General features: G+C 34.6%; 1 protein-coding gene across 3 annotated transcripts; it reads left to right on the plus strand.

The window, feature by feature from the left end:
- The first annotated feature begins 1409 nt into the window (after positions 1 to 1409).
- LOC6569792 (serine/threonine-protein phosphatase 2B catalytic subunit 1) lies at positions 1410 to 9720 on the plus strand. 3 transcript variants are annotated; one of them, XM_032741623.1, is made up of 12 exons: positions 1410 to 1576; positions 2348 to 2648; positions 3956 to 4287; positions 4382 to 4493; positions 5239 to 5384; positions 5475 to 5692; positions 6214 to 6307; positions 6573 to 6698; positions 6765 to 6846; positions 7867 to 7951; positions 8016 to 8113; positions 9121 to 9720. In XM_032741623.1, exons 2-12 carry the CDS (start codon positions 2426 to 2428, stop codon positions 9435 to 9437), a joined length of 1833 nt encoding a protein of 610 aa, XP_032597514.1. In that variant the 5' UTR covers positions 1410 to 1576; positions 2348 to 2425; the 3' UTR covers positions 9438 to 9720. The 3 variants fall into 3 exon arrangements, with proteins under 3 accessions (XP_032597514.1, XP_001996167.1, XP_032597515.1); XM_001996131.3 differs by lacking the exon at positions 1410 to 1576 and adding an exon at positions 7552 to 7626 and having other exon boundaries at positions 2369 to 2648; XM_032741624.2 differs by lacking the exons at positions 1410 to 1576; positions 6765 to 6846; positions 7867 to 7951; positions 8016 to 8113; positions 9121 to 9720 and having other exon boundaries at positions 2569 to 2648; positions 6577 to 6671.
- The last annotated feature ends 731 nt before the right edge of the window (positions 9721 to 10451 follow it).

Raw genomic sequence — 10451 nt, forward strand, 5'->3', positions numbered from 1 at the left:
AAATGAAAATGAAAATAATAAATATAAAAAAAAATGACCACCAAGGAAAATATGACAAAAATACTATAATAATTGAAATGCATATCTCTGGCGTCTTTCCATCTCATAAATGTATTTAGACTTATATCTCTTTAGTCGTGTGACTTGTCTTTGTTTAGGGACACCAAGATGTGCTTTGCCAATTTTAAATGTCACGGGTTCGAAATCTTGGAATGCATTGGTCAAACCGCATTCATTGGGTGCTACTGATACCACAGCCAGTGCCAGTTTCTATTCTGTATTTGTCAGCACACATCTAGTTGGTGAAGAGAGATTCGCTTAGGATAAATACATATTAATTGACCATCAAGAACTGTCAACACCAACAATGAAGACAACAACCAAAAACTGAGACAACAACAATTTGTTATTAAAATATCGCCACGCTTTCTCAGCTTATATTGTCGCTACTCATAAAAGTTGCTTGAAATTGTTCATAAAATTCTCGAATTAAAAACCGAAGTGCAAATTCTCTATAAGTCATATGGAGTCATTTGCATTATATTAAAAAATAATAAATTATTTTTGCAATTTATATATATATATATGTTTCTTTATGAAATATGATTCTTCGTACAAACACACTTGCCTAATAACTATTTTATGTATTTTGAAATTAATTAAGTGTATTAAGATCCACTTATTAAATACTTAACTTGTGCTCTTTAAAAAGTTCACTAGGTCTTTGTTAAATTGGGAATACTGTAAGAGTATCTCGACACGCCTTCTTTCAATCCGGCTAGCAATTAAGCAGCATATTCCAAGAGATCAGCGAGAAAAGTAGCAGAAGCTGAAAAAAAAATCGATTTATATATTTGTATGTATTTGGGATATATATTTTTTGCACGAGGTGCGCACAAAGTCAAGACTACTAGTATAATTATAGCGACACCCACCTATTGGCGCCCAATTTCTGGCCGAGCACACGCACACACACCCAATATCATGGACAGTTGGACAGATAGACAAATGGACAGACAGAGGACGACGACGTCGTCGTCGTCTCTCAAAGACTCACGGTCAAGTTGAAAAACATTGAGAGCATGGAGCGGATGTTCGGTATTTTTTTTTGTTGAGGAGGAGGATGATCGGATGTTCATGGAGGCCAGCATGGGAGAATAAAAAAAAACTCATCCACATCGCCAGCTATATCGCGTGTGTCACATTAACCCAATAAATAAACAGTTGAGAATTCGACACAAAATAAACAAAAAAAAAAAACAAACAACAAAAAAACGAGCGATTTGAGAGAGATTTTTATTTTGAGGAGGCAGCGCAGTCAAGGGCAGCGACTGAGGCAGCGACTGCGACAGAGACGCAGAGCCGAGCGAATGCTCGTCGATTGTCGATGCGTTGATCGTTGTTGTGTTAATGTATCTTTGATGTTGTCTGGCGAGCCGTCTTCGTATCGCTTTGCTAGTTTTTCGCGAAAATTTTCGCTCAGTATCGAGGGAAATCACGACACGCCAACATTTGGTGGAAATGCCAGTCCGTGAACACTTCAAATCGAGAGTATACAAGGATTAATCAAACAAAAGTGTGACCAAAGAGAATTATAATTGCATTATAATATAAATACCATATCCGATAATTAATGTGTTGTATGTGTGTTTGGGTGTCAAATAGTGTCTCCCAAGGATAAGCTGCGAAAGTGTACATATTATTTATTGTCTGGTACGTGTTTTGGTTGTCAAACAGAGATTCCCACAAGGATAACCAACAAAAGTGTGACCAATCAAGCATACATTTAATATATAATAGACAATTATGGTGTTCCATGTGTGATTCGCAGTTCACCTAATTAGCAATAAAGTGTCATGCGATTAAACGGCTCAATGCTTAAGCGTGGAGACAGTCCTATGCCAAAAGATAAGTTAATAAATGTTGTGAATAATTGCAAAAATTGATATATTAATTACCAGGCATTTATTTTCTGACTTAATACACATTGTCGAGGAGCTGTCTCTCTCTCTATAATTATCGCGAGTAGTGCCTAGCTATAAATAAATAAATAAAAAAATATATATATACACATATACCAAATAACAACAAATTTTATTTATTGCCCAAAATATACATACTTGCACACATGTTTGTTTATCTATGTGTGTGCGTGTGTGTATGTGTGTGTGTGTTGTGCTTGTGTCTCAGCCAAAAAGCAAATAATATTTAAATTTTTAGCGCTACTAACTTTTCAGCACTAAAACACAAACAAAATTTCATCTCATAAAATTCCTATTAAAAATACAAATAAAAAACAAAAAGCAAAGTGAAAAGAAATCAAATTAATTTGTGAGTTTATGTATAGGAAAATAAACTAAAATATACACATACGTTAAAAAAAATTAATAAAAACAAAAGCCTTATAAATATATAGGCTAGCAAAATGTCGACAACGACGCGAAGTTCGCTGGCGAGAAAATCGTCGCTATCCAAAAGTGGTAGCACGGATAAAACAACAACCAAATCATCAACATCCGCAACAACAAAATCATCGAAAACAAAGCCTTCCAGCACAACAACAACAACAACAGCAGCAACAGATGCAACGGGGAGCGGCAGCAAACAAAAAATGCAATATACAAAGACCAGGGAGCGCATGGTCGATGGTAAAGTTAAATATATACTTTATACTATCACACAAAACATATAATAGTTATAAAAAAAAAGAACTGCACTCTCTTAATTATCTTTCTGCATGATATTAAAGATTGTTCCCATTCAAGATCTTTGACAATATAATCGCAAGACAAATTGTCTTTTATGCTATATACGCTTGGTATTTAAATCACTTTCGACCTTGAACTAATTGAACGACAAGTATCATCCTATTTGCGGCATATTCTATTTATGTCACATAGATCCTAACCTGCAACAACAAAATTTTTTGATTTTTAAATATATCATTCAGTAAATATAATATACTTTTTATAAATTAAAATTTATTTTGAACCATAGGACTTTGACACTTAAATTAAACTCTTGGCACAATATTCAAATACCTAAACACTTTTGCCCCGCTTAATCGTCACTATTTGTATGTTTCTTACAATGTGTTAACTTTTGCATAATATTTCAACTCAAGAGATTTTCCACTAAAAATTTAGATGCAAACTTTTGAGATTTTTAGATCAGGAGATAATCTATAATATATTTCTTTGAGATAGACCAATTTAAGACTTTGTATTTCTTCCAAATGTACTTTATTTGAGCTAAATATAATTATATTTCAGCTAATATATTCAAAAAACAGCTCATTATCAGTATTAAACCTTTATAAAAAATTATATATAATCAATCTTCCTCTCAAATCGTTTTTGCCAAAATTCATGACCTTGACCCAATTGAAATCCAATTAAAAATTGCTCTTTTTATTCGATCATTAAGTTAACATTGTTTGATTGTTGAACAAAATAAATTCAATTTTATTTGAGCAATAATTACAAAAAGCATGTCTCTAATAAGTTATATATTGCCGTTTTATTGGCAATTTGTGCTGAAATTTGAACATTTCGAAAGAGATTATGACAATCCAAATATGAGTTTGTGTGCGTGTGTGTGTGTGCTTGTTGTTGTGTGTGCCAATCAATTTTGCCGACTTTTATATTCACTCATTGAGAATTCGCGTAATTTGCGTAGAATATTCATGTGCAATGGATGTTGGCAGATGATGCCACAGATGGGGGGCAGATGTGAACGGGGGGCATCGTAAATCTGGCAGTGTAGCCAAGCCAAATAAGAATTGGCGATAAGTTGCAGCAGCTCGTTAACCCACATGCACACACACATACACACACATAGAGAGAGCAAAGCACACGCCAATAACCACATTCACCACAATTTTGACGTTGCACATTGCGTATACGCAACGTGTATATGAACTAATTCATTCAAACTGGTTCTGTTTACAATTTAGATGTGCCGCTACCGCCCACACACAAACTGACCATGTCCGAGGTATACGATGATCCCAAGACGGGCAAACCTAATTTCGAGACACTGCGTCAGCATTTTCTGCTCGAGGGTCGCGTCGAGGAATGCGTCGCCCAGCGCATCATCAGCGAGGGCGCCGATCTGTTGCGCGAGGAGAAGAACATGATCGATGTGGAGGCACCCATCACAGTCTGTGGCGACATCCATGGACAATTCTTTGATTTGGTCAAACTATTTGAGGTCGGTGGACCGCCGGCAACCACACGTTATCTCTTTCTGGGTGATTACGTCGACAGAGGCTACTTCAGCATAGAGGTAAGTGTGTGAGTGTAAATTACAATTAATCAACTTAAACAACTCCCTCTCTCTCTCTCTCTCTCTCTCTCTGTCTCTCTTCGACTCTACTTAGTGCGTGCTCTATCTGTGGTCCCTGAAGATCACCTATCCTGAAACGCTTTCTCTGCTGCGTGGCAACCATGAATGTCGTCATCTAACGGAATACTTCACCTTCAAACAGGAATGTAAGTTCGTAGAGGGTTTAAATGTTTTTTTTTTTTAAGATTTAAAATTTCAACCCAATCTTAAAGTTAAAGTTAATTAACATTTCATGACGATTTTAGAGCAATATAAATAAATGCTGCACAGTTTTCGATACTATTAAATGATTTTATTATGGTATTATTAGCTTGAAATAATTACAAAACTAATATTTTAAATCTTATGAAAATAATTTTATATTTTATATTTGAAGATTAGTCCTATTAAATCATTTTTTTTAATCTATTAGACAGAAGACTTAAAGAAGTTTTTGTCGTACATAAGAAATTGAAAAATCTGTTGACGTTTATAAATAGTTTAAAATGATGAGCCGATGTTAAAGTTTCATTTAAATTATAAATTCAACTTTTCAAATTTATTTCTATATACAATTTATTCTGAACTGCATAGCAAACGTATACAAAGTATTTTCACCATGAAATATAGTATTTTAGACAGACTTTTTACAGCACATCAGAAACATAAAAAATTACTAAAAATACTTCAAAAATTTGTCAAGTTAATGTGCAACCTAACATTGCTGAGGTTTTTGATAACCAATTAAAAGAAGCTTATTTGCAGTTTTAATGCATTTTTAATGCGATTATATAATCGGCAACAAGTATATAAATCTTAATAAGATTCTTGTGATTTTATTTTCCCACTTGTTCGCTTGTTTCGTTTCTCATTCGCCCTGTTTTCGTTGGATGCACATTTTTGTTATTGCAGGCATTATTAAATATTCGGAAAGTATTTACGATGCGTGCATGGAAGCGTTCGACTGCCTGCCCCTCGCCGCCCTGCTCAACCAGCAGTTTCTGTGCATACACGGCGGACTATCGCCAGAGATTTTCACACTCGACGACATCAAGACGGTAATAAATTTGGCAGTCGAATGGTTGTCTTGCTGAAATGTTTACAATCGTCTATCAACATTTTTGCTTTGGTCTCGTTGCATTCGGCAGCTGAATCGCTTCAGGGAGCCGCCTGCTTATGGGCCCATGTGTGATCTGTTGTGGTCCGATCCGCTGGAGGATTTTGGCAGTGAGAAAAACAACGAGTTCTTCTCCCACAACTCGGTTCGTGGCTGTTCCTACTTCTTCAGCTATTCGGCATGCTGTGAGTTTCTGCAGAAGAACAATCTCCTGTCCATAGTGCGTGCCCATGAAGCACAGGATGCGGGGTAAGTTTCAAAGGTTCCTACGTATATACACTTGTGGAAAAACTCTGATTTAACTTCAAGTGTAACCTTTACCACTTGTGAAAAGTAAATGGTTTTCTCCACTTCGAATTAATGTAATTCTTAAGCCAAATATAAAAGGCACATTTCAAGAATTTCTGCATTTCTGTCTAAGATAGAAATAAAAATTTAGTTTCATTTTGAAAACTTATAAGCTTGAGGTTATTTTTCTTTTATCTAAAGTTGACATCAGAATAAAATAATATTGAATGTTCGAGTTGTTTATTTTATAAATATCCAAGAACGGAACTTGTTTAAAATGTGGCAATTGTTCTTAATTTACTCGAGTCGAAATTAAATAGATGAATAAATAATTACACGTGATTCTTCAAAAAGGAATTTTCTACGCTAGCTTAGTATTTTCAAATTTAGTCTAATTTTGACAATTTTGTATTCGATTTATGAACGAAATTCTCTGTTCTTGATTTTCTACAACTACAACTTTAATCTTTTTCTATCTGCAGCTATCGCATGTATCGTAAGAATCAAGTAACGGGCTTTCCTTCGCTTATTACCATCTTCTCGGCGCCTAATTATTTAGATGTCTACAACAACAAGGTATGACTTGGCCAATACGATCAACCGCAAATTTGTATATTGAATTTTTGCCTTCGCCTTATTGGCTATTTTTAAATTACACCAAAGTGTTTTTGCTGCACAGCATGCTGCGCTTCATATATGTATATATCTCTCTCAATATGTATATATATATATTTATATATACATATGTGTATTTCTGCCTTCCCGTAAATATTGTTTGCCTTTTTATTTTACGTATTTATACATATATTTGTCAAAACGCATCGTCAACATTTGACAAAAGGCAGCTGTGCTCAAGTACGAGAACAACGTGATGAACATAAGACAATTCAATTGCTCTCCGCATCCGTACTGGCTGCCAAACTTCATGGATGTCTTCACCTGGTCCCTGCCCTTTGTCGGCGAGAAGGTGAGCACAGAACCTGTTCCTAATGCTTCTCCTTGAAATATCAGCTTCATTTTTCTTTTGGTTTAGGTCACTGAGATGTTGGTCAATGTGCTCAACATTTGCTCCGATGACGAGCTGGTCGCCGGGCCCGATGATGAGCTGGAGGAAGGTATGTTATATATATATATAGTTTTTGTATATGTATTGTGTGTGAGTGTATGTATAAATGTAGTATACTCAACAATTGTTAAATACACAAAAGAACCATAACAAGGATATATTTGGAAAGCCAAAAATAAATACCCTTGCAGACATGTTAATTACGTATATTGCATGGCTTAATGTTATTGTAATTGATGCTATGTAAACACCATAAATGTTTGTTTAAAACATCTACATTTTGTGCGACTTGTTCCTCTGACAACTTTAAGATAAATCAATTAAAATCTAATTATGTTTATCTTAAAGTCTATATATACAAAAAAAATTTAGAATTTGGTGAAAACATTTTTAAAAATGGTTTTTCGGACAATTTATCTTAAAATGATCGGCGAAAACGTATAGATTAGTCCAATCATATTTAAGAATAGCTGATGGCAAATGCACCATATATATGCATACATATATATATTTAACTTTTATTACATTGGCATACCAACAATTCGTGACATCCTCTGCAAGGGTATACGAAGAACACAATCAATAATATAACTAATCTTCTATTAAATTCACTTATTTTCAAAATGTATCTATGTAATAACAAAACCAACAACAACAACAACTATCAAACACACAACAAACCAACAAACAAATCACCCACTCAAAAAAAAAAAAAAAAAAATTCACGCCTCTTTCTGTGGTTGGGCGTAACAAGAGCTGCGCAAGAAAATTGTGCTCGTGCCGGTGACAGTGAATAATGTCAATAACAATAATACGCCCAGTAAGCCAGGTAAGCTCAGTGTTGAACCGCTGCTGCCGTTGCTGCAAGAAAGAGAAAGAGCTTAACGAGAGCTTTGCACAGCTTTGATCAGCTTTGGCTCGCAAAGCTTTGCCTTAACATTATACAGCATAGCACCCGCACCCGCACCCGCACCGAGAGTTGCCTAAATATGCCCTTTATTTATATACATAAATCAGTTAATGGTATTCCCCATGAGCCATCGACTAATTGAGTTCTACAAATTCACAGCTTCCATGTCGGCGCTGCGCAAGGAGATAATTCGCAACAAAATACGCGCCATTGGCAAAATGTCTCGTGTATTTTCCGTTCTGAGGTGAGCTCAAATTCATTTGTTGCTCTTTGTGCTTTAAGTATTTTAACTGTCGTTCGCCTTGAAGGGAAGAGTCGGAGAGCGTGCTGAAACTCAAGGGCCTGACGCCAACGGGTGCATTGCCAATGGGCGCACTTTCTGGTGGTCGAGATTCACTTAAAGAGGGTAAGATTAACATAGTTATAGCAATCAATATATCAATATATAGCATTGATTTGAAAGATTAATGATGGAAAATAAGTGATAAAATAAATAAAAATTGAATATTCAAGAATATCTTGTATCTTTTAAATTATGAAATGTATTATTTTATATACATATTTGATATTTATATATATAATAATTAAAGATTGATGACTGGCAATAAATAGATTGATGATTGCTGAGTATAGATAACATATAGCAAAGATGGAACACATGATAAAGAAGTTTTATCTAAGATAACCAGAAACTAAAGAAGGAAGAGAAATGGAAGATTAAATATGCAAATTAAGAAAAGATAAGATGAAGCATAATTAAATTAGATGAAAAAATATACAAATATTCGTATTATTTTTGTTATGTACAGCAAAATTTTAGATAATGATAGTAATAACAAACAACAAATTTATAATTTAAAAATGGAAAATTGACACAAAGAAACAATGCACAATATAAGTAAGACGGTGAAATATACGAGATGAAGGCATATCAGATGTATTATGATGGGTTAATTGCATAAAAACAGATAGCCAGTTTAATAGACAGAACGAAGGGGGATATGGTTTGAGGGTATATAAAAATATATTAATCTCGTAATTTGCTTATAAACAGAATTGTAAATAATAATCCAAATTATGCAAAATTCGAACTATTCATAACTATTGTTGACACCTATATATGTAACGAGTAGTTGCAGTGGGATTGCAGTGCTATTGGGTGGCAACTCTGGTTACCAAACCTGAAGGCGGCATCAGCATTAGTCGTAAAAGAAAAGCAGAACGAGAAAATCGAGATGGTGAAGCAGAGCATTAAGATCGTCAATAAGAAGTTGTCTAAAGTCCAGCATAACTTTATAAATACAATACTCATATTTCACTGTAATATATATATAATATGTATTATATTATTATCAAACAAGACATATATATATATATATATTATTCATATTTATCACTTCCCTGTTCGATCAGCTCTGCAAGGACTGACCGCAGCCTCACACATTCACTCGTTTGCCGAGGCGAAGGGCTTGGATGCTGTCAATGAGCGGATGCCGCCACGTCGACCGCTCTCGATGAGCGCCAGCAGCAGCAGCATTACAACTATCAGCAGCAGCACCACCACCAAGAAGAGCAGCAACAACAACAACAATAACAACACAACAACCAAGAACAACAACAGCAATGGCGATAGCAGTGATGCCACAGTGACGAAAACGAGCCGAGCCACAGTTAGATCGGCAACCACGAGCAACGTGCGCAGTGGTTACACATCCAAGAGGTTCTCATAATCAGCAATTGCAAACATTTTTAGTTAATTTACACTTTGGTAGTCATTTTAAAATATAATATATACATATTTTTTTAAATTATTTTTTTTGCCCATTTATCATTTTGTTAGCTTAAATTTTATACGCAATTCGGTTCGTAATGCCTTAGTGAAAATTGTTAACCCCTAAAAACACTTTGTGGAATTTCTATATTTACTGTAGAAGCACTTTCCACGCTCAAATTTATACGTGACATGAATATTTTTTTAATAAAAACCTGACAGTAAATAGCTCAACAGAAAAATAGCATGAGCAACAAAAATTATTTACATAGCGCCAAGGGAGAGGGCGGAGGGGTGAGTGCTGAAGGTTATATTATGAGGTGGGCTCCTACAATGTCAAATACAGATGTCAAATTAACAGTTAGCTGCAGCAGCAGCAACTCAAGTCAAGCGTAAAAAGTCAACAACAATATAAAAATAATAAAAACAAAAACCACAAAAACGCGAATCATGAAACAATGCATTTCAAGAATTAACCAAGAGCAAACAACAATTATCAAAACAATCATAATTTAAAGTCAAGTCGAATTGCAGCTGAAACCATTTAAAATGGGTGAAAAGGGTGTCATGGGTTTGATTCAAAGTGTGTAACAGACAGAAGGAAGCAGTTTCTAGCCGATAAGGTATATACATTCTTGACCTGTTCTGCAAATTGGTCCTGGGTAAGTTTTATTAAGATAAGATACGAATTCTTATATGTTTCTCATTAGGTACTTAGTATATTCAACTATATTATTTACGATGTGCTCAATCGGAACGCAGTTACAATAGATAAAGCAAAGAAAACTCCACAGTGCACTCTGGCAAACTTGACCCAGTTGAAAGCAACTATTCATTCAATTTTCTCAATTCAATATATTCACAATCTTAAATCATGCTATATCTAGTACTTAATTGTGTTAAACTATTATGCCTGTATTATTTATTGTTTTACAAATTTAAGTATATATTTCGAAAATTGTTAGAGTTTCCT

This window comes from Drosophila grimshawi, unplaced genomic scaffold, assembly GCF_018153295.1.
Source record: "Drosophila grimshawi isolate 15287-2541.00 unplaced genomic scaffold, ASM1815329v1 contig_311, whole genome shotgun sequence".
In the NCBI taxonomy this organism is placed as follows: domain Eukaryota; kingdom Metazoa; phylum Arthropoda; class Insecta; order Diptera; family Drosophilidae; genus Drosophila; species Drosophila grimshawi.